The sequence below is a fragment of the Pan troglodytes genome, chromosome 5 (assembly GCF_028858775.2).
Source record: "Pan troglodytes isolate AG18354 chromosome 5, NHGRI_mPanTro3-v2.0_pri, whole genome shotgun sequence".
Taxonomy (NCBI): Eukaryota; Metazoa; Chordata; class Mammalia; order Primates; family Hominidae; genus Pan; species Pan troglodytes.
Window position 1 is genome coordinate 146,066,186 of NC_072403.2, and position 25,230 is coordinate 146,091,415.

Consider the following 25,230-nt stretch of genomic DNA (forward strand, 5'->3'; position numbering starts at 1 on the left):
TTTTCTTCCTTTCTCTATTTTTCATTTTTTCCCTATGATGAGCATATGCCACTTTTATGTTATAATGATAAAAAAGAAAGACTTAAAAAATGACTTTTGTTTTTCCAACTGTATACCAGTATCTATCTACACATAGCAACTGAGCACGCTAGTCCTGTCGTCTGGCACTCACACAAAAAGAGTGAATGTCAAAATCTAGGCAATTCTACCAGATTTCACGTAATGAAACTACCTTGAGTAATTCCTTAATTCTTCACAAAATCATGTTTTTATTTAACTTCTATTTCTATCAAGCAATGTGGACTAACTACCCCTAATATTTAACTCTATTTAAACTGTGTATCAGGCCAGATGCTGGCTCACACCTGTAATCCAAGCACTTTGGGAGGCCAAGGCAGGTGGATCACTTGGGCTCAGGAGTTCAAGACCAGCCTGAGCAACATGGAGAAACCCCGTCTCTACAAGAATACAAGAAATTAGCTGGGTGTGGTGGCATGTGCTTATAGTCCCAGCTTCTTGTGGGGCTGAGGCAGGAGGATCACTTGAGCCCAGTAGGCTGAGGCTACAGTGAGCTGAGATCATGCCACTGCACTCCAGCCTGGGTGACAGAGTGAGACCTTGTCTCAAAAACAAAACAAAACAAAAAACAGATTACACACTACATTAAATAAATAAAATACTCTCTGATGATGACTGATTTTGAATGAAAATACTCCATTCACTGGAATGTATTTTCCATAAAAAATGACGAAAACATTGTCATTTTTTGTATTATTTCTTTTTCTTTTCTTTTTCTTTCTTTTTTTTTTTTTTTTGAGATGGAGTCTCACTCTGTCCCCCAGGCTGGAGTGCAGTGGCGCGATCTCGGCTCACTGCAACCTCTGCCTCCTGGGTTCACGCCATTCTCCTGCCTCAGCCTCCTGCATAACTGGGACTACAGGTGCCCGTCACCATGCCCAGCTAATTTTTTGTATTTTTAGTAGATACAGGGTTTCACCATGTTAGCCAGGATGGTCTCCATCTCCTGACCTCATGATCCGCCCGCCTCGGCCTCCCAAGGTGCTGGGATTACAGGCGTGAGCCACCGCACCCAGCCTTATTTCTTTTTCTTTTTTGGAGATAGAGTCTCGCTCTGTTGCCCAGGCTGGAGTACAGTGGCCCAATCTCGGCTCATTGCAACCTCTGCCTCCCGGGTTCAAGCAATTCTTCTGCCTCAGCCTCCTGAGTAGCTGGGATTACAGGCAGACACCACCAGGCCTTGCTAATTTTTATATTTTTAGTAGAGACGGGGTTTCACCATGTTGGCCAGGCTGGTCTTGAACTCCTGATCTCAGGTGATCCACCCGCCTCAGCCTCCCAAAGTGCTGGGATTACAGGTGTGAGCCACCGCACCCGACCTATTATTTCTTGTATTATTAAAATCATTTCAGGAATTTGTAAAAGTTACAGTAATAAAACTCGTACTGCAACCATGACTAGAACATGGCCTTTGTAAAGAATCCATTTACAGGCTCATAAGATTTGGTGTTGTGGATGGATGGCTGTGGAGCTGCTCAAGCTTGTGTTTGCACTTATCAGAATTCAAGGCAGTTAGAAAGAGTTTCCAAGTGCTGATGTGCTGGAGAAGAAAGGGCATGCTGCAGTGTAGAAACCACGGGAGAAACAATTGCGTCACCTAGTTTCAAACTGTGAGAAAACTACTAGCGAACTAGAAGAATATTTAACTCCCTAAACCTGAGAGATCTACATCTTAAAGAATATAGATTCTACTCTAGGCACATCATAGTCAAACTGACAAAAAATAAAAATAAAATTAGAGCAGCCAGTAAAAGACTACACATTACATTCAGCATAGCAATAATGTAAACATTGTTGACTTCTCATCAGAAACTCTACAGGCCAGAAGACAAGAACCAATATCTTTAAAGTTATGAAAGAAAGAAAAACAAAGTAGCCACGCAGAATTCCATATCTAGCAAAAACATCCTTCAAGAATGAAATAAAGGTATTTCCATTTATAAAGACATATCATGTAGATAAAAGAAAACTAAGATATTTCACTGCCAGAAGACTTATAAGAAATCCTGGCCAGGCGTGGTGGCTCACTCCTGTAATCCCAGCACTTTGTGAGGCTGAGGTGAGTGGATCACTTGAGGTCAGGAGTTCAAGACCAGCCTGGCCAACATGGTGAAACCCTGTCTCTATTAAAAATACAAAAATTTGCCGGGCATGGTGGCATGCACCTGTAATCCCAGCTACTCGGGAGGCTGAGACAGGAGACAGGAGAATTGCTTATACCCGGGAGGTGGAAGTTGCAGTGAGTTGAGGTCTCGCCACTGCACTGCAGCCTGGGTGGCAGAGCAAGATTCTATCTCAAAAAAATAATAAAAACATGAAAAAAAAAGAAATCCTAAAGGAAAATTTCCAGGCCAAAGGGAAATGATACCAGAGAGAAACAGATTTTCAGGAAGAAATGAAGAACATCAGAAATGGCAAATATCTGGATAAAAACAAAAGATAATTTTCCCCTTATTTTTTAAAAAATGCACTGTACTGTAGGGTTTAGCACATATATAGATAATACATATGACAGCTATAATATAAAAGATGAGGGTAGAGTGGGGTAGATGCACCTACATTGTTTGCAAATTTTGACGATGGTCTATGAAAATTTAAAGTCATTTATTCTCGGCTGGGTACAGTGGCTCATGCCTGTAATGCCAGCTCTTTGGGAGGCCGAGGTGGGCAGATCACTTGAGGTCAAGAGATCGAGGCCAGCCTGGCCAACATACTGAAACCCCGTCTCTACTAAAAATACAAAAATTAGCCAGGCGTGGTGGCACGTGCCTGTAATCCCACTACCTGGGAGGCTGAGACAGGAGAATTACTTGAACCCAGAAGGTGGAGGTCACAGAGAGCCAAGATTGTGCCACTGCACCCCAGCCTGGGCAACAGAGTGAGACTCTGTCTCAAAAAAATAAAAATAAAAATAAAGTCATTTATTGTAATCTTCAGAGCACCACTGAAAATGTGATGCAAAGAGGATAACTAGAAAGTCAACAGGTAAATTAATATTAAATTCTAAAACCTATTCAAATAATCCTAGAGAAGTCAGGAAAGGAAGAATAAGCAAACAAAGAAGAGAAGGGACATATAGAAAACAAATAGCAAAACAGTAAAGTTAAATCTAACTGTGTCATTACATTAAGTATAAAGGGGCTAAACATCCCAAGTAAAAAAAACAGAGATCATTAGATAGGATTTTAAAAGGAAAATCTAACCACATGATGTCTATAAGATAAGCACCTTAACTATAAGACACAGGTTGAAAGAAAATGGAAAGAAAAATATGCCATGTGAAAAGCAGGCTTTAGAAGATTGGACTGGCTGTATCTATCAGAAGAAATAGACTTAAAACAAAGACTTTTACCAGAGATAAAGAAGGAAATTTCCTAATGATAAAATGATCAGTTCATTAGGAAATAATAATAATCATAAAGATGTGTGTGTGGTTGGGCACGGTGGCTCATGCCTGTAATCCCAGCACTTTGGGAGGCTGAGGTGGGTGGATCACCTGAGGTCAGGAGTTAGAGACCAGCCTGACCAACATGGCAAAACCCCGTCTCTACTAAAAATACAAAAATTAGCTGGGAGTGATGGCATGTGCCTGTAATCCCAGCTACTCAGGAGGCTGAGGCAGGAGAATTGCTTGAACCCAGGAGGCAGAGGTTGCAGTGAGCCGAGCCAAGATCATGCCATTGCACTCCAGCCTGGGCAACAAGAGCAAGACTCCATCTCAGGAAAAAAAAAAAAAAAAGTAAGTCTGAAATATTTCTATTCCTATTTCTCTATGTGTTCTGCATTAGTTTTTCTTGTAACTTTTTTTTTTTTTTGAGATGGAATTTCACTCTTTTTGCCCAGGCTGGAATGCAATGGCACAATCTTGGCTTACTGCAACCTCTGCCTCCTGGGTTCAAGTGATTCTCCCGCCTCAGTCTCCCAAGTAGCTGGGATTACAGGCATGTGCCACACCTCCCAGCTAATTTGTGTATTTTTAGTAGAGAAGGGGTTTCACCATGTTGGCCAGGCTGGTCTCTAACTCCTGACCTCAGGTGATCCACCCACCTTGGCCCCCCAAAGTGCTGGGATTGCAGGCATGAGCCACCACGCCCAGCCCATAACATAATTTATTTAGGCTTCAAAAAGTGTCCAAGCAACATTTTCTTTTTCTTTCTTTCTTTTCTTTCTTCCTTCCTTCCTTCCCTCCCTCCCTCCTTTTCTTTCTTTCTTTCTTTCTTTCTTTCTTTCTTTCTTTCTTTCTTTCTTTCTCTCTTTCTCTCTTTCTTTCTCTGTTTCTCTCTTTCAGTGAAAGCAAGTTTATTAAGAAAGTAAAGGAATAAAGAATAGCTGCTTCATAGATAGAGCAGTCCTGAGGGCTGCTGGTCAAGCACCATTTTCTAGACCTGTCCTGTACAGATTTCCCTCCCTTTCCATTTTCTTTACATAACATCAAGAATCATTTATGTTCCTTTGGTAATGTTTCATTCTACATTGCTTCTTCATAACACATGTGCTGTAGATCTTAATAGCAGTATTAGCCAGCAGATGGCTTGTTTATTGTGGTGGTACACTGCTGATGGGCTGAAATGATGGCATAAATAGGCTAATTCACTTTTATGTTTTTTCTTCTTTCTTCAAAAGATATAATAAAACAAGACAGAAAACAATTTTTTGACAGATGAAATTGATAATGTTTAGACCGTAAGTCTGGTCTTTGAAAAAAAAAAAATAGCCATCAGAGAGTTTCTCACTTTCCTTCTCAAGTCCTCCTGTTTCTGCTAATAGGCACAGCCTCTGACTCCCTTTTATGAAGAACAGATTATAGCACAGATTTAGCCCAAGCTGTTTCTGCTAGGAGAGCTGCTTCTTCCTAAGAAGCGTGCTATAGAACTGGGCAGTCCACTCTCCATTCTCCTAGCCTTGGTATTTTCTGGCTGCGAGCTTTGGATATGTCAGCTAACCTGTTCAGCTTATTATTTCATTTCTAATAGAGGCATAACAAGGAAAGGGCTGTCCCTCCTATTTCAAGGGATTGCGGCAAACACTACATTAGATTTCTGTGAATACCTCTTGTAAAAGCGTGAGGCATAATACAAATATCAGATATCAGCGTGAGTTTTCTATTTCATTAGACCTATTTCATTAGAAAAGGTGAAAGCTCTATTATCACTCTCTTAATTGTTTTAGCTCCTTTTTGCTTCACCTTCCCTTTTATTTCTAGTGTCTACTTTGTGCAATTAGGCCTCATGGCTCATGTGTGTTTGTGAAAAAGAATTTTTAAATGTCTTCTATTTGCTATGAGAACATACCCTACTCTTTGTCTAAGCGTAATTTCTAATCATATAACCTGAAGCATATTCTCCGATCTCATAAAGTGGCATTCCTCTGATTCTGATTAGATGTATAGCCCTAATATCATAGTGCAAGTATACATGCCCTCCCATAAGTATTCTGAAGTATGATTCACCCTAGGTTTTCAAATCTCTTCCCTGCCCTAGAAAACAAACTTGGACTCATGTGTTTGCCCACTTTATTCAACTCCTCTGTCTTCTACTCCAGCAAATAGACTCATTCCTCATTCCTCCCAACACTTAAATATGCTTCACAATCCACAAAGCTGTACCTGATGATATATATATATATATATATATATATATATATATATTTTTTTTTTTTTTTTTTTAAATGACAGGCAGGTAATGTGCGGACATCATAACAAGGCTTGAAGGAGGCATATCTCACACAGGAACATGAAAACCCAATCATCACACTTATAAACGACAAAGGGATCTAGTATATATGTTTTAGATACTGAAAAGAAGATATAACAAAAGGACTTTTAGGATAAAATTGATTGCAAGGCTAGGTATGGTGGCTCACACCTGTAGCCTAGCACTTTGGGAAGCCGAGCTCAGCGGATTGCCTGAGGTCAGGAGTTCGAGACCAGCCTGGCTAACATGGTGAAACCCTGTCTCCATTAAAAATACAAAAATTATCCAGGCATGGTGGCTCATGCCTGTAGTCCCAGCTACTTGGGGGGCTGAAGCAGGAGAATCGCTTGAACCCTGGAGGTGGAGGTTGCAGTGAGCCGAGATCGCACCACCGCGCTCCAGCCTGGGCGACAGAGCAAGACTCCGTCTCCAGAAAAAAAAAAAAAAAAAAAATTAATTGCAAAGTGTATTCGAGTGTTGGGTTAGGTAAGAATAAATAAACAAGGCCGGGCGCGGTGGCTCACGCCTGTAATCCCAGCACTTTGGGAGGCCAAGGCGGGTGGATCACAAGGTCAGGAGATCGAGACCATCCTGGCTGACACGGTGAAACACCATCTCTACTAAAAATACAAAAAAATTAGCTGGGCATGGTGGCGGGCGCCTACAGTCCCAGCTACTCGGGAGGCTGAGGCAGGAGAATGGCGTGAACCTGGGAGGTGGAGCTTGCAGTGAGCTGAGATTGCGCCACTGCACTCCAACCTGGGCAACAGAGCAAGACTCTGCCTCAAGAAAAACAAAAAACAAAAAACAAACAAACAAAAAAATATTTCCCCCCAAACCTTGCCTTTGTGTAGAGCTTTACTACAGAATGTATCCTGTACATAACAGGAAACAGGTTGTATTTTTCCAATAATACCTGGATCATCACTAGTCCAGAAGGTTCTTGGATCGGGCTTGGTCAGGATGTTGGCATGATTACATGGCTCTCTCACCTTTAAAACATAAAGAGAAAAGAAGTGATATAAAAATGGCTTCATCATTTCAGCTATTTTAGGCTTATAGTTCTAGAGAAAGGATTCCAAGGCTGAAACTAGTACATATGGCATGTCTGTGCTCTAATTAGGGTGGTTTTCTCAGGACCGTGCTGGGTATAGCACTGAAAGTCCCATATCCTGGGAAGCCTTTTAGTCCTGGGCAAACCGGGACAGTTGATCCCCTTACACATGAAGCAGTTTCACTGGGCTGATGGCTGGGTTAGCACATGGGCGCTGGAGCTCACCCAGCGCTATGTGCAGTGCACAAACTGCACAGCCGTATGAAGAGGCCCTGGATTATTAGCAAATTTATCAGTGTAGACACTCAATACATAAAAAGTGTTTGAATCTCCACGTAACAGAAATGATACTTTTAGTACATATTGCTTGGGAAAATACATATTAATTAAAAGCTACTTTTAATTCAGTAGCACTTTAAATGCTTTTTTTGTTTGAGACAGTCTTATTCTGTTACTCAGGTTGGAGTGCAGTGGTGCAATCTCAGCTCACTGCAACTTCTGCCTCCTGGGTTCAAGCGATTCTCCTGCCTCAGCCTCCTGAGTAGCTGGGATTATAGGCGTGTGCCACCACGCCTGGCTAATTTTTGCATTTTTAGCAGAGACGGGGTTTCACCATGTTGCCCAGGCTGGTCTCGAACTCCTGACCTCAAATGATCCGCCCACCTCGGCCTCTCAAAGTGCTGGGATTATAAGCGTGAACCACCGCGCCTGGCCTGCATTCTTATTTTATAATCATAACAGGATCTTTATATTCTCAAATAGCAGCACATGTACATATGCAATATGTATTATTTAGTCCACTTAGAGGCTCTTCTTAGTGCAGATACATGTTTTTAATGATAAATAATATTTATTGAGCATTTTCTGTCAGGTACTTTTTTCATTTTTAAAAAAATTTCAGTAGATTTTTGGGGAACAGATGGTGTATGGTTACATGGATAAGTTCTTTAGTGGTAATCTCCGAGATTTTGGTGCACCCAACACCCAAGCAGTGTACACTGTACCCAGTGTGTAGTCTTTTATCTCTTGCCCCACTGTCACCCTTCCCCTTGAGTCCCCAGAGTCCATTGTATCCTCTTTATGCCTTTGCGTCCTCATGGCTTAGCTCCCACTTATGAGTGAGAACATATGATATTTGGTTTTCCATTCCTGAGTTACTTCACTTAGAATAATGGTCTCCAATTCCATCCAGGTTGCTGCAAATGCTATTATTTTGTTCTTTTTTGGCTGGGTAGTATTCCATGTATGCGTATATATATATACACATATATATGTGTATATATAGATATACACACACATACATATACACACATACACACACATGCATGTGTATATATGTATGTGTGTATGCATACACGTACATGTATGTGTATATATGCATATACATACATGTATGTGTGTGTGTACATATATATATACACACACATGTTTTTTTCGTATATGACTTCTTTTCCTCTCGATAGATACACAGTAGTGGAATTGCTGGGTCAAATGGTAGATCTACTTTTAGTTCTTTAAGGAATCTCCATACCGTTTTCCATAGTGGTTGTACTCAGATACAATTAATAGATTTCATATAACAAGTTCCACAGAGCAGCAGTGATCCATGTTTTTGACAGCTTTATACTACTGTGATATTAGCTTTCAAATATATTCTCAGGCCAGGCGTGGTGGCTCACCCCTGTAATCCCAGCACTTTGGGAGGCCGAGGCGGGCGGATCAGCTGAGGTCAGGAGTTCGAGACCAACCTGGCCAACATGCTGAAATCCCGTCTCTACTAAAAATACAAAAATTAGTCAGGCATGGCAGCGCATGCCTGTAATCCCAGCTACTCAGGAACCTGAGGCAGGAGAATCGCTTGAACCCGGGAGGCAGAGGCCGCAGTGAGCTGAGATCGTGCCACTGCACTCTAGCCTGGACGACAAAGCGAGACTCTGTCTCAAACAAACAAACAAACAAACAATCAAATATATTCTCATGAAGTTAAATATAGATCTTAGTGTTAAAACTGCTTTTCCATTTATATATATTTTGTAATGTGATCATTTGATTACTGCAAATATTCTATAGTTTCATCAACTACTTAGTGGATAAATTCCTTCCATTGCAACAATAATCAAAATACTCAAGAATGACACTAAGGTCATTGTTTAGTTTCACTGACATTTTCTCTTTATAACAAGGCTTTTGTTTTTCTTTGTTGAGATGGAGTCTCGCTTTGTTGCCCAGGCTACAGTGCAATGGTGTCATCTCGGCTCACTGCAACCTCTGCCTCCCGGGTTCAAGTGATTCTCCTGCTTCAGCCTCAATAGTAGCTGGGATTACAGACGTGCTCCACCACGACTGGCTAATTTTTGTATTTTTAGTAGAGATGGGGTTTTGCCATGTTGGTCAGACTGGTCTTGAACTTCTGACCTCAGGTAATCCACCCACATTGGCCTCCCAAAGTGCTGGGATTACAGGCATGAGCCACCGTGCCAGGCCTGTGAAGCTCTATTGACGAAGGAAGCAGTGCATGAATTTACCATCTGGTACAAGCTCCTTCTCTTGTGGACCAGTATCAAAGAATATGTGGAAATCAGAGAAATTGGGATCTCAAAGAGGTATTTTCACTTCCATGTTCATTACAACTTTATTCACAACAGCCAAGATGAGGAAGCAACCTAAATGTCTACTGACGGATAAATTGATAAAGAAGTGTGGTAAATACATACAATGGAATATTATTTGGCCTTAGAAAGAAATCATACCATATGTGACAACGTGGATGAAACTGGAAGATGTTATGCTAAGTGAAATTAGCCAGTCACAGAAGAACAAATATTGCACGATTCTGCTTACATAAGGTATGTAAAATAGCTAAACACATAGAAGCAGAGAATAGAATTGTGGTTTCCAGGGGCTGCAGGGAGGGGCAAATGGGAAAATGCTTGAGTTGCTATTCAATGGGTATAAAATTTCATTTAGGCAAGACGACTAATTTCTAGAGATCTGCTGTACAACATGGTGCCTAGAGAACATTACTATATTGTGCACTTGAAAAATTGTTAAGGCCAGGTGCGGTGGCTCACACCTGTAATCCCAGCACTTTGGGAGGCCGAGGCGGGTGGATCACGAGGTCAGGAGTTCGAGACCAGCCTGGCAAACATGGTGAAACCCCATCTCTATTAAAAATACAAAAATTAGCCGGGCATGGTGGCGGGCACCTATAATCCCAGCTACTCGGGAGGCTGAGGCAAAATCCGGGAGGTAGAAGTTGAGGTGAGCCGAGATTGTGTCACGGCACTCCTGCCTGGGCGACAGAGTGAGACTCCGTCTCAAAAAAAAAAAAAAAAAAAAAAAAATTTTTAAAAGGGCCAGGCATGGTGGCTCACGCCTGTAATCCCACACTTTGGGAGACTGAGGCGGGTGGGTCGCCTGAGGTCAGGAGTTTGAGACCAGCCTGGCCAACATGGTGAAACCCCGTCTCTACTAAGAATACAAAAATTAGCCAGGTGTGGGGGCACACGCCTGTAATCCCAGCTACTCAGGAGGCTGAGGCAGGAGAATCGCTTGAACCTGGGAGGCAGAGGTTGCAGTGAGCCAAGATTGTGCCACTGCACTCCAGCCTGGGCAACAGGGAGACTCTGTCTCAAAAAAAAAAAAAATTGTTAAAAGGATAGATCTCATGTTATGTGTTCTTTCCACAATAACACAAAATCTAGAAAAGATTGCCATCCTATTTTGTCAGTATATCAGAAAGGAACAGAAGACATTTGATACATAAATATGTAAGTGGTCTATATTTTATAAGTGGAATTTTTTTTTGTAATTGTAATACATTTTTCATTTATAGGAAACATGATTGTAGATGTAAGACTGAAGGAAAAAATGCCATTAAAATTTAAATCTCAAGAAAAAAGGACAGGCCTCTTGCCTCTTTGCCTCATTGAAACCCTGAAAGCAAGATGCAGCAATAGCAGCTCTACAAGAGCCATTAGTGAAAATTTGGCCAGGGTTCTCGCTCTTGTTGCTTCTGCTCCAACCAGCATGGTTTGACCCAGATTATGTGCAGCCAATTTTTCCATCAATATGCAAAGTAAGAGGTTGACTTCATTACGTTGGGCTAAGTGATCTTCCTTGAATAGATTACCAAAATCATCCACCCAGTGAAAGAAACCATGCTAGCTCTTTGTACGTAAAATAAATTAAAAAGAAAATAAAAGAAAGAAGAAGAACAAGAAAAAGAATGTGTGGAGCAGTAACATTTCCTGGACTACATTTTGAGCAGCACTGTAAAATATCCCTCCTACTGAATCACTTGAACCCGGGAGACTGAGGTTGCAGTGAGCCGAGATGGCTCCACTGCACTCCAGCCTGGCGAGAGAGCGAGATTCCGTCTACAAGAAAAAAAAAAAAAAAAAAAAAAAATTCCCTCCTACCTGACTAAGCAGCCTCAGTATGAATCCCTTCGCAGGATTTATCTACTCCACTGAAGTACTACTTCAATTGTTAGAAAACTCTTCACAGGTTGAATTGAAATCTGGGTCCTTGAAACTTTGGTTCCTGTTTTTTTGTTTTTTGTTTTTTTCGGGGGGGGGGACGGAGTCTCGCTCTGTCGCCCAGGCTGGAGTGCAGTGGTGCGATCTCGGCTCACTGCAAGCTCCGCCTCCTGGGTTCACGCCATTCTCCTGCCTCAGCCTCCCGAGTAGCTGGGACTACAGGCGCCCACCACCACGCCCGGCTAATTTTTTGTATTTTTAATAGAGACGGGGTTTCACCATGTTAGCCAGGCTGGTCTTGATCTCTTGACCTCGTGATCCACCCGCTTCAGCCTCCCAAAGTGCTGGGATTACAGGCGTGAGCCACCGCGCCCAGTGATTCCTGTTTTTAACTCACTCTTAAATTACAAAGAACAGGTCTACTCTCTCTTTTACGAAATAATATCTCAAATATTTGAAAGTAGCTATTATGTCTCACCTTAGCTTTCCATTTCCAAGTTAACCAGTCCTCTTCTCTTTCACTGCTCTCGAGGAGCTTATTTTAAGTCTTTTTACTGAGGTCACTCTGCCCCAGAAGACATCCTTTCCAGTAAGTGAACTAGTCCTCAGGGAGCTCCCAGGCCAGGGTTAGATAATAGTCACAAAACTAAGGAGTTGGTTTTGAGGGACAGCTTTCAGGAAGGACAGCCAGCATTATTTCCACATACAAGTAAATAAAATGTTCCCAAGCACCTATAAATCTAACATACCATAAGAGTAAAGAATGCTTTATGACTTAGCCACTTTTAATATTTTTTAATGCCAAAAAGTTTTAATTGATTTTCTACAGTAACTATATACCTATTTGGGAAAATTGCCATATGCGAGCTAGCTTTCTGCATTAAGCTCCAGTTACCTTGTTTCCTTGAGGCTTTCGTATGAAGCAAATGCCATTCTTACAGATCTCATTTACTTGTGAATGATTATCACTATTTGTTCAATAAAATCTTCCCCACGTTGAAGCTGCTCCTGATGAAGTCAGGGTCTTCAAGAATTCTTGTTCTCTGTGTCATTATCATACAAGTATCACACCATTCTTTATGGTTCTCAAGAACCAAAGCATCCGCGGCAAATTACCCGGAGAGCTCATATAGTAAATTTTAAGCACAAGTTTATAGAAATCCTTGAACTATATATACTGCAACTGTTTACAGGCAATGCTCTATAACTCCTGTAGCTTTAGGTACTTTGCAGAAGCGAGAAAATTTATTATCAGATAAAGTCTTGGCCGGGTATGGGGGGTCACACCTATAATCCCAGCACTTTGGGAGGTTGAGGCAGGCAGATCTCCTGAGGTCAGGAGTTTGAGACCAGCCTGGCCAACATGGTGAAACCCTGTCTCTCCTAAAAATACAAAATTAGCCGGGTGTGGTGGCGCACACCTGTAATCCTAGCTACTCTGAAGGCTGAGGCAGAAGAATCACTTGAACCTGGGAGACGGAGGTTGCAATGAGCTGAGATCATGCCATTGCATTCCAGCCTGGGTGACAAGAGCAAAACTCTGTCTCAAAATAAATAAATAAAATGTCCTCATGAAACACCTGTGGCTTAGCATTCCAGCCTGGGTGACAAGAGCAAAACTCTGTCTCAAAATAAATAAATAAATAAATAAATAAATAAATAATAAATAAATAAAATGTCCTCATGAAACACCTGTGGCTTAGCAGGAAGTTGGAAGCTAAAGAAGTGACCAGCGCCTGGAGTTTGGCTCCTGGCTGAATCCACATGGGCTCTTTGGTTCTTTCTTTCTTTCCCTGGAATAAGGATTCAAGGAGAATTTCTCCAATAGGATATATGCCATGGGAGTATGATTGAGGAGGGGCAAAAACGTGATATAATAAGAACAGCAAAATAACAGTATGCAATTTTAAAATATTATAGAAAGCTTAAAGCATACACAACAGTAAACTGTATAATAAACCATGCCTGTAATCCCAGCACTGTGGGAGGCCGAGGTGGGCGGATCACCTGAGGTCAGGAGTTTCAGACCAGCCTGACTAAAATGGCAAAACCCCGTCTCTACTAAAAATATAAAAATTAGGCCAGGCGTGGTGGCTCACGCCTGTAATCCCAGCACTATGGGAGGCTGAGGCAGGTGGATCACCTGAAGCTGGGAGTTCGAGACCAGCCTGACCAACATGGAGAAACTACGTCTCTACTAAAAATACAAAATTAGCCAGGCGTGGTGGCGCATGTCTGTAATCCCAGCTACTTGGGAGGATGAGGCAGGAGAATCGCTTGAACCCAGGAGGCGGAGGTTGCAGTGAGTTGAGATCGCGCCACTGCACTCTAGCCTGGGTGACAGAGCAAGACTCCATCTCTAAAAACAAAAAAAGAACATTTCTTCAACAAAATAAATATATTCACGTATGCATAAATTTTTTAAAACTTTTTTTCTTTTTATAAAAAAATCAGTTTTCTCAGGTTGAAATGTTAAAATCACCTCTGATGAAGATAGAGAAGAACTAAAATATAAAATATGGGTTTGTCTCTGATTCCTTTTTGGTTTATAATAATTTGCATATGGCATTCCATGGATCACTTTAGCAGTTTGTGCTAAAGTCATTAGTTTTTCCTAAGATACAAAAGAAATTCTCAAAATGCTTGTTTCCTATTAGCCAGGGAAGTTGTTTTTCTCATCTCTCAAGTTGCATGACCAAAAGTAGCAAAAATACTTTATCTCTAGGGAAGTGACAGCTTGCTTCTCAAACTGCTTTAGTGAGGCTTTAGGAAATGGCCCCTGGCTGGTATCATAGGATATAATACCGTCTTGCAAATAGTAATTTTGAATTCAGTTCTTTGTATCTATGAGATAAAAGAGTCTTCTTCCATTGACTGTCTTAGATGGGCTTATCACATTCAACAGTATTTACTGAGCATTTGTTTTAAGAAACTACTACCCTAGTTGCTAACTCATTGCTCCCTAGACATTGTATTTGGATTGAGGAGCAGAACATAGACATCAACAAAACAGATCTGGAATCCGATATCATGTACCTCTAAATGTGAAGTATGCGGTAGAGCTAATGTTTTGTCAGAGTTTAAAGAAGGAAGCAATAATATGGGCAAAGTTGTTGAGCAAGGCTTCAGGGAGGAAGTAGAACCTGAACAGGCTTTTAAAAACACTGGCACCATTTGGATTGGCGAGGAGGCGGTAAAAGGGTGTCCTCTCTGGGTGGGACAGCACAAACAAAGGTGTGGGAACAAAACTCAACAAGGCACATTTGGGCAACACTTGGTTGAACAATTCCATGGGAGTGCAAGACTCATGGGCGAAATCATTGGAAGCCACATGGTGGAAGGCTTTAAATGTCAATGTGTCCTTCATGCCATGGAAATTCAGAAGGCTTGGCAGTTTGCAGGAAAGACCAGAGTTGAAGAATACAGGAGCTGAGGGGATCAGGGGACTGCTATAACAACAGGGAGTTGACAGAGCACGAACTCACATGGGAGCTCTGAAAGTGAAAAGGCAGGGATGGGTGTGGAGGGCAGCTAGAAGAATGCTTTGCAAGACTTGAAGAATGACTGAAAACTAGGGAAGATGGGGGAATCCAAAACATTTCATGGCTTTGGAATTTGGTGACCAGGCAGATGGTCATAGAGGGTCAAAGCTGTCCACGAGCTCCAGCAACAGGAGGAAGCACAGCATTCTGTGCTCAGACTAGTGTGGCAGGCCTGCAGAATGCGTGTGGGCCCTTGTTCCTGTGCTTGGCTGAGGGCTTCCTGAGAGCAGTTGCTCCATCTCTGACCCACCGGACCACTACTGCCTTTGGATCCTGGGTGGTGGGCTTCACTCACACAGTCGAATGGGTTTCTCATGCCTTTGTCCCTGGGCTACAGTCCTCCACTTCACACCACACCAGTCAAGATGGAATGTGGCCACATTATCTCACTACAGCAAACATGCCCATAGTTTGCAAATTTGGTACATCAACCGCCACGCTCATAAAGATGATGGTTTGGACCAGGATAGCAGGAATCTGGTCAAGAGATTAATGCAGGGTCAGAGATCAGGAGTCTTATCATCTTGATCTCTGCAAGCTAATGATTTATCCTTCTTCAATTGCTTAACATTAATCACATTTATATAACATGAGGCCTAGGAACAATACTTGACCCCACAAGAGATTGTGATTCCAAACAACTAGTCAGATGTTCCTCCTTTTGTGGTTTTATTTCATTTGCATTCTTTTTGATTTCGATATTTTTCAGTTTGGCCTTTGTAATTGCAAACAGCTTAAGGCAATTCACCACCCAACCCACTTCACTTATTTATGTTTCCTGCCTGGCTCAGCAAGCACTTGAATTTAAACTCTGGTCTACACAAGGTCAAGATATTCAGGTCAAATGTCTATTAAATCAAATGTTTTCTATATTCTACACAACTAGTAGAGTTCAGAGGATCAGAGATTTGGGGACCTGAAGGGGATCTTTTATTACCTCCCCCCTTGCATTATGGTTGAGACAATCGAGGTCCAGAGGGTAACGTAACTTGTGTTAGGGACCAATTAACGGCTGGAGTCCATGTCTTGAGTTACATTTTAAGATGTCAATTGAGAACGGATACTGGTTTCTTAAAACTCAAATTTATCCTCAATCTTGAAATTTATTCAGTTATTCATTTAATAAATATTTGTGGATAACTTATTATACAATAGGCACAGTGCTAGGAGCCATGGGCATAGGTGTAAACAGACAGACAGATCTTGCCCTCATGGAACTTGTTTTCTTTTCTTTCTTTTTTTTTTTCTTTTTTTTTTTTTTTTTGACAGAGTCTGGCTCTGTTGCCCAGGCTGGAGTGCAGTGGTGATCTTGGCTCACTGCAACCTCCACCTCCCCGGTTCAAGTGATTCTCCTGCCTCAGCCTCCCAAGGAACTGGGATTACAGGCACCCACCACCACGCCTGGCTAATTTTTGTATTTTTAGTAGAGACAGGGTTTCACCATATTGGCCAGGCTGGTCTTGAACTTCCAACCTGAAATGATCCACCCACCTTGGCCTCCCAAAGTGTGAGCCACTCTTACAGGTGTGAGCCACTGCACCCGGTCAGAACTTGTTTTCTGATGCTGGTAGTTGAGGTGGGTGCTATGGAGGCAATAAGTACGGACACATGAGTAAGGAGTGAGGCGATAAGTGGTAATTTTAGATTCTTTAAGGAAGTCCATCTTACCTAATTTTTTCAATAATATCACCAGAATCAATGATGGCACATCTGCATTTTTCAGTTAAAACACATAACACATTTAGGTTACAATGGAACACAGCTTTTCAATGTACTAAAATGGCTGTTTTTTTGTTTTTGTTTTTGTTTTTGTGACAGTCTTGCTCTGTCGCCCAGGCTGGAGTGCAGTGGCACGGTCTCAGCTCACTGCAGCCTTGGTCTCCCAGGTTCAAGCAATTCTTGTGCCTTAGCCTCCCGAGTAGCTGAGATTACAGGTGCGTGCCACCATGCCCAGCTAATTTTCTTTTCTGTTCTGGTTTTTTATTTTGTTTTGCATTTTTAGTAGAGATGGGGTTTCATCATGTTGGCCAGGCTGGTCTTGAACACCTGACTTCAAGTGATCCGCCCGCCTTGGCCTCCCAAAGTGCTGAGATTACAGGCATGAGCCACCGTGCCTGGCCCTAAAATGGCTGTTTTGAGTTGACACAGAGCCATGTCCGAACACCCGTTTCCACTTCGCCTATTTAAATTTCCCACCTGGCTCTGCAGGCATTGGAGTTTCGACCTGAGATTCTATGCCAGGCCAAGATATCTAGATTGTTTGCATTCTATATCAAAACATATAATTGGCCAGATGCGGTATCTCACGCCTGTAATCCCAGCACTTTGGGAGGCTGAGGTGAGCAGATCACCTGAGGTTGGGAGTTCGAGACCAGCCTGACCAACATGGAGAAATCCTGTCTCTACTAAAAATATAAAAATAGCCGGGCGTAGTGGCGCATGCCTGTAATCCCAGCTACTAGGGAGGCTGAGGCAGGAGAATCGCTTGAATGAGGGAGGCAGAGGTTGCGGTGAGCTGAAATTGCGTCATTGCACTCCAGCCTGGGCAACAAGATCGAAACTCTGTCTCAAAAAAAAAAAAAAAAAAATACAGAAAAGAAAAACACATATAATTAAATTATTAAGTAAAAATTATTTGTGGCATGGTGTTTTGTAGATTTTGCCTGATCCAGAGAAAAGGTAATCAATGCATGTTTATTGACCACATCATTGATTTGTAGGAGTCAAATTATGTTAAAGTAGCCAAAGTTAATCTATCGCAGAATCATAGTATTTTGTGGCTAGAAGATATTTAACAGATGACTTAGTTCAGCTCCCTTATTTAATAGATGGGAAAACAGACTCTGAGGGAGGCCAAGTGGCTTACAGAAGGCTACACAGATAGAAGTTATATATGTTATTTACAGTACATCTACTGTGGTTAAGAGAGGCCTCCTTGCATTTATTTTAGAGCGGAGTTGGTAGAAATAGTTAGATACAGCAGTTTAGAGCATGAGCTCTGGTGTCAGACAGACCTAGAGAAAATTTAAGTAAAACTTAAAATTTACTTGACTATGTATGTGCCCCTGGGATATTAGTTAATATCTTTTAGCTGTAGTCTCCTTATTGGAAAAATTGGCAAAGTTAGAGTTCAGTTTAGGGTTAGAGTTAGGGCCTCTAAGTTTTAATAATTGGTAAAGGTTATTATTATCCATTTTGTACCATCAAACATGTCAACAGGAGTATAATGACTTAGATGGAGTCATATACTCCTCTCGGGAGAGATTTAAGTTTTTGATAGAAGCCTGGCCAACATGGCAAAACGCCATCTCTACTAAAAATACAAAAATTAGTCAGGCATGGTGGCCCACGCCTGTAGTTTCGGCTACTCTGGAGGCTGAGGCAGGAGAATCACTTGAACCTGGGAGGCAGAGGTTGCAGTGAGCCAAGATCATGCCACGGCACTCCAGCCTGATCAACAGAGTGAGACTCTGGCTCAAAAAAAAAAAAAAAAAATTTTATTAAAAAAAGTTTGCTCAGGCCAGGCGCAGTGGCTCATGCCTGTAATCCCAGCACTTTGGGAGGCCGAGGCAGGCAGATCATCTGAGGTCAAGAGTTCAAAACCAGCCTGGCCAACATGGTGAAACCCTGTCTTTACTAAAAACACAAATATTAGCTGGGCGTGGTGGTGGGCTCCTGTAATCCCAGCTACTCGGGAGGCTGAGATGGGAGAACTGCTTGAACCTGGGAGGTGGAGGTTGCAGTGAGCCAAGACTGTGCCACTGATCTCCAGCCTGGGTGACCGAGTGAGACTCCGCCTCAAAAAATGAAAAAGTTTGCTTTATCAATTGAATAATCTATATGCAAATAATTATGGCAAAAGTAAAAAGACTTCTTTCCTGGGGTTGTACTCACTGAGCCCTCACCCTGGAATGTTCTTTGCCTAGCCTTCCACACAGTTCTCATCTCCTTCAGGTATCTGCTCAGCTGGCACCTTCTCAGTGAAGGCTTGCTTGTCATTTTGTTTAAATGGAAACTTTGTTCCCATTTCCTGCTTTATTTTTCTCCATGACACTTACCTCCTAATAAGTAATTTTCTAATTTGCTTTGTTTATGATCTCTTGTAAATTTCATGAGTCCTAAACGGGTGCTTGGCACATATAATTTTTTTTTTTTTTTTTTCTTGAGAGGGAGTCTCAGTCTCTCGCCTAGGCTGGAGTGCAGAGGCACAATCTGTGCTCACTGCAGCCTCTGACTGTTGGGTTCAAGCAATTCTCGTACCTCAGCCTCCTGAGTAGCTGGGATTACAGGTGTGGGCCACCACACCTGGCTAATTTTTGTGTTTTTTGTAGAGACAGGGTTTCACCATGTCGGCCAGGTTGGTCTCAATCTCCTGGCCTCAAGTGATCCACCCAGCTTGGCCTCCCAAAGTGCTAGGATTACAGGTGTGAGCTACCACGCCCGGCTGGCATTCAATAAATTTTCGTTACTTATCCCTAAATAATAAAAAATGTGAATCATAAATCCCACTGTACTTGAGCTACTAGAATTAAAGGAGATAATTATTCTGCCAAAATGTTGTGTTTTAACACATGTATCTTCATTTCTTCTAGTGCTTTAATCCTCCTGAATTCCTGGTGTTGGGGCAATAACATGCCACGGTGGGGTTACCTCAGAGTAGGGGGTGCCTCTTTAAATGCCTGGAGGTGAATGAAAAAAGCTATTCCCAACCTAGCAGCCAGGCTGTGACTTCTGACATTGCATTTCAATGCCATTTTTTTCTTTGCATAAAGATGTAGAAACCTGTTTAGGCTGTGGTCTACTACCAAATGTACTCATTAGAAAAAATTGCTTTTTTTTTTTTTTTTGAGACGGAGTTTCACTCTTGTTGCCCAGGCTGGAGTGCAATGGCGCAATCTCAGCTCACTGCAACCTCTGCCTCCCAGGTTCAAGCAATTCTCCTGCCTCAGCCTCCCAAGTAGCTGGGATTACAGGTGCCCACCACCACACCTGGCTAATTTTTGTATTTTTAGTAGAGATGGGGTTTCCTCATGTTGGCCAGGCTAGTCTCAAACTCCTGACTTCAGGTGATCCACCCGCCTCATCCTCGCAAAGTGCTGGGATTACAGGCGTGAGCCACCACACCTGGCTTTAGAAAAAATTTCTAATGACTGGCTGTTTTCATCTTTCAGATTATTGTCTATGACTATAACATAGTATGGGGCTGGGAAAAAATAATCTTCAAAACTCTTTTCAAATATTTAACTTCTATTCAATACAATATTTGGATTTGTTCAAAAACTATGACCAGGTTTTCTTGCCCTCATCAAAAGCATATTTCTTTCCAGTAGTTTCAATCATAGCTACCCATTATAATTAGGATCTTAAAAAATGAAATAACAGTGCTAAGTTCCTATCCAAAGGGAGTAGGGAGACTGGGTTATCAATGTATTTTCAAGCTCCTCAGGAATCTCTAATTTGCTTAAACCAACTTCTGCCAAATGAAAGTAATACAAATTGAGCAGTGTTTATCCACTGGGTACAGGCAAGAACCCAAATATAGCTATTTTAGGGTCATTATGCTGTATAAGGATGATATAAGAGCCGGGCGCAGTGGCTCACGCCTGTAATCCCAGCACTTTGGGAGGCCGAGGTGGGTGGATCACCTGAGGTTGGGAGTTCGAGACCAGCCTGACTAACATGGAGAAACCTCATCTCTACTAAAAATACAAAATTAGCCGGGCGTGGTGGTGCGTGCCTGTAATCCCAGCTTCTCGGGGGGCTGAGGAAGGAGAATCGCTTGAACCCAGGAGGCGGAGGTTGCGGTGAGCCAAGATGGTGCCATTGCACTCAAGCCTGGGCAACAAGAGCAAAACTCCGTCTCAAAAAAAAAAAAGGGATAATATAAGAAATGATTCTTAGGCCTAGGTTAAACAATGAACAAACATCCACTCCTAGGCTGTATGGGGAAAAGAGAAATGTTGTAAATATCTCTCATTGCAAATGACACTATATTCCTTAGTGTTTTTCTCCTTGGACTTACCTCCAAAAAGGTACCTGACATGAGAGGAAAAAATAGAAATCGGGATTTGGATTTTATGCGAGGTTCTAGGAAAAATGTTCCTAGTCTTTCCTATACAGGAACTAAGTCAAATTCAAGGCCAATGGGATTATAATTTGCTTTATGCTATAATTTGTAATGTTTAACTTTGTTTTAGCAAAAAAGTCTGATATTCAATCTTCCATTAACACTTTAGCCATAGAATCTAGACTGCTACGTGTAATTGTTAACAAACGCATGGTTTCTTTTCTTTGTTATGAATGGAACTAGACATCTCCATTAACACATTTGCTGTTTTTCTCATGCAGTAGGCTAACTGTACAGTATTTAATGGTCTACAGTTTAAATATTTCTTATATGCCTTGGCTTGCACAGAAAGTGCTTCTGCTAAACCAGTTAATAATCTGGCCATCCCAAGAGTCCAGAATGTTGAGTTAATTTTTTATGGAGGTTCCCAGATGTGTTGGAAGACTCACTCTTAGCAGACCTTGCCAATATTTTTTTTAAGATTACATTTGGCTTTTCTTGTATTTGATATGAAACACATGTTAAAAACAATACCTGACAAATATGAAATGCATTTTTCTGCATAAGCAAAAACACCATGAATACAGCTTTTACAAAGTTTTGGATGGCAGAGATACAGGGTTTTCACTACAAAACTGGGTTAGCATTTAGGCAAGTTAATCATACATCTCGACAATGATTCTTTATCCAACATCTCTTTGGTATTCAGTGGGCAGGTCATTAGGACTATGAAGAAATAAGTGGGAGAATGTCCAGGGAATGAAAAACATCTATATAACATGTGGAGAAGTGGATAGATTTAGTAAGTATTCAACTTTAAGAGGTGCAGGTTCTGATCCCAGCCAGATCACTTGAGTTCTTAACTTCTGGGAAGTTAAGAATAATAATGTGAGTCTTTGAGTGTTTCAAGAAGATCCTGTATTAGTTGCTTCCCTTTGCAGGTATTTTCCACAGCATTTCCATGTGTTTTCTCTAGGTGCTCTGGCAGGGCATCATATGCAGCTTTATTTTTGCCTTTTCTTTCAGTCTATATTTTCTATTCTATTTATTTTTACAGGGCAATGGGAAATACTGCAAGTGTCCTTTCTCTTTACGTGAATTGAATTTGTATTTTATTGTTTCTTTTTCCACGTCTAGCCTTAGAAATTTTATAATATGGCCAGGCGCGGTGTCTCACGCCTGTAATCCCAGCACTTTGGCAGGTCGAGGCAGGTGGATCACCAGGTCAGGAGATCGAGACTATCCTGGCTAACATGGTGAAACCCCATCTCTATAAAAACACAAAAAATTAGCCAGGCGTGGTAGCACATGACTGTAATCGCAGCCACTCGGGGGCTGAGGCAGGAGAATCGCTTGAACCTGGGAGGTGGAGGTTGCAGTGAGCCAAGATGGTGACACTGCATTCCAGCCTGGAGACTCCATCTCAAAAAAAAAAAAAAAAAGAAAAAAGAAAGAAATCTTATAATATTTACAAAATGTAATTGTGGGCTGATGCGGTGGCTCATGGCTGGTAATCCCAGCACTTTGGGAGGCCGAGGCAGGTGGATCACTTGAGGTCAGGAGTGTGAGACCAGCCTGGCCAACATGGTGAAACGCTGTCTCTACTAAAGATACAGAAAATGAGCCTGGTGTGGTGGTGCATGCCTGTGATCCCAGCTACTCAGGAGGCTGAGGCAGGAGAATCACTGGAACCAGGGAGGCAAAGGCTGCAGTGAGCTGAGATCGGACCACTGCACTCCAGCCTGGGTGACAGAGCGAGACTCCATCTCGAAAAAAAAAAAAGAAAAGAAATATAATTGTGGATCCAGACTCTGGCCAAGGATCAAACAGACATTTAAGATATTTGAGGGCAGGAGGGTACCACTGAGGAAGAATGATGCTACCATTAACTGTCTCTAAAAAGAGGAAGTAAATGCCACTGCAATCTGCTATTGAGGTTTCCCTAGATCTGGAATATCAAGCATTTCAATTCACACTAAAGTTCAGAATAATAATTACTAATAATATTTTTAATGGAGTATTTACAATGGGCCAGGCAGATTTATTGTGTCATTATCTCAGCTGATCCTCAGAAGGACTGAGTGCTCTCAGTAGTCCCATTTCTGTGGGGAAGGGGAGTCATGGACAAGTTAGCCTTTAAAATCTTATCCAGTCTTTTATTCCTGCTTGCCAGGAGTAAAAGAAAAAAATAAATAAGTAAAAAGAAAGTGGGCCAGGCATGGTGACCTGTAATCCCAGTACTTTGGGAGGCTGAGGTGGGAGGATGGCTTGAGCCCAGGAGTTTGAGACCAGGCTGGGCAACATGGCAAAACTCCATCTCTACCAAAAAAACAAAAACAAAAAAAAAACAAAAAAACACCCAAATTAGCTGTGCACAGTGGCACATGCCTGTAGTCCCAATTACTCGGGAGGCTGAAGTGGGAGGATCAATCACCTAAGCCCGGGGAGGCTGAGGCTGCAGTGAGCCAAAATCCTGCCACTTGCCACTGCACTCTAGCCTGGGTGACAGAGCGAGACCCTGTCTCAAAACGAAAGAAAGGAAAGAAGGAAGGAAGGAAGAAGAAAAAAGAGAACAATCTTATCAAGGAAGGTGATATCAACAAAATGGTGCAATAGGAAGCTCCAAGCTCCTATACCCAAACCAAAACATCAGAAAGTAAGCATAAACTGTTAAACCAAATCTGTTAAAATCTGGAAAACAGTCAAAAGTTTATAGCAACCAAGCAAATGCTGAATCCTGCCCCCCTCATCCAAAAAGGTGTTTTTTTTTCTTTTACTTTTAAAGATTTTTATTTTGTTTTTATTTTTTTAAATAGAGACGGGGCCGAGTGCAGTGGCGCATGCTATAATCCTAACACTTTGGGAGGCCAAGGCTGTGGATTGCCTGGAGTTTGAGACCAGTCTGGGCAACATGGTGAAACCTTGTCTCTACAAAAAAAGTACAAATAGTTAGCTAGGTGTGGTGGTACGCACCTGTAGTCCCAGCTACCTGGGAAGCTGAGGTGGGAGATCGCCTAAGCCTCGGAAGTTGAGGCTGCAGTGAGCCATGATTGTGCCACTGCACTCAAGCCTGGGTGACAGAGTGAGACTCTGTCTCAAAAAATAAATAAAAATAAAAATAAATAAATAAAAAATAAGAGATGAGGTCTTGTTATGTTGTCCAGCCTAGACTCCAGCTCCTGGGCTCAAGTGATCCTCCCACTTCAGCCTCCTGAGTAGCTGGGACTGCAGGCTCATGCCACCATGCTTGGCTAATTTGTTTTTATTTTTTGTAGAGATGGGGTCTTGCTATGTTGCCCAGGCTGGCCTTGAACTCCTGGCCTCAAGCCATCCTCACACTTTGGCCTCCCAGAATGCTGGGATTACAGGTGGGAGCCACCTCACTCAGCCCCTAAGAAGACATTTTAAAATAAGTAGGAAAGCATTGTGGTGTTTTCACTTGCTCTTTCCCTACCTCCTGCCCAGCTTAGTGGTAGTCTTAGGAGTTAGCCTCCATGGCTGGTCCCTGGTCCCTGGCTCTGGCATGTATGTCTTTATTTATTTATTTTTTTGAGATGGAGTCTCACTCACTCTGTCACCCAGGCTGGAGTACAGTGGCACAATCTCGACTCACTGCAACCTCCGCCTCCCAGATTCAAGTGATTCTCCTGCCTCAGCCTCCTGAGTAGCTGGGATTACAGGCGTCCACTACTATGCCTGGCTAATTTTTGTATTTTTAGTAGAGATAGGGTTTCACCATCTTGGCCAGGCTAGTCTTGAACTCCTGACCTCAGGTGATCCACCCGCTTGGCTCCCAAAGTGCTGGGATTACAGGCATGGGCCACCGTGCCTGGCTGTGGCATGTATGTCTTTTCTAAACTATCTGGAGCTATCTGAAGGACTAATGCAAGGTGCCTGTCACTCACTCAGGACAGAAAAGTGGAGGGAATTGCTGGAAAAGCTTTTAAGGCAGATATACAAACTGAAGCTGGCTGAAACAAAAGATTACACCTAAAGCCAAGAAGGAAAAGCATGTTGTCCTAAAGTGCTTTACATTTACTTGCTCACTTTATGCTCACAACATCCCTATGAGGAAGGTATAATTGTCACCATCCCCATTTTACAGTTGAGGAAACTGAAATAACTGGGAAAAGTAAATGCAGTTAGCTTTTAATCACTTCATCACATTGACTCAAAATATGCACGTACTAAAAGCAAAATGAACCAGGTAACAACTAAAACACATATAGTAAATGAGTAATAAATCTTATTTGAAAACTATACTTTAAATATATTTCTTTTAACTCTAGTATTTATTACTGCCTTAGTAACCTCT

General features: G+C 42.0%; 1 protein-coding gene and 1 non-coding gene across 2 annotated transcripts in view; both read right to left on the minus strand.

Moving 5' to 3' along the window:
* Positions 1-25,230, minus strand: part of SGK1 (serum/glucocorticoid regulated kinase 1) — a 146,367-nt gene that overhangs the window by 31,135 nt on the left and 90,002 nt on the right. Inside the window, exon 3 of the mRNA XM_016954685.4 lies at positions 6,688-6,763. Within this exon, the coding sequence (XP_016810174.1) occupies positions 6,688-6,763 (76 nt within the window). The remainder of the gene's footprint in view (positions 1-6,687; positions 6,764-25,230) is intronic.
* On the minus strand, positions 5,747-5,850 carry LOC112209681 (small nucleolar RNA U13). The gene has a single exon (XR_002944503.1). It is a non-coding gene; the product is annotated as a small nucleolar RNA U13 (small nucleolar RNA).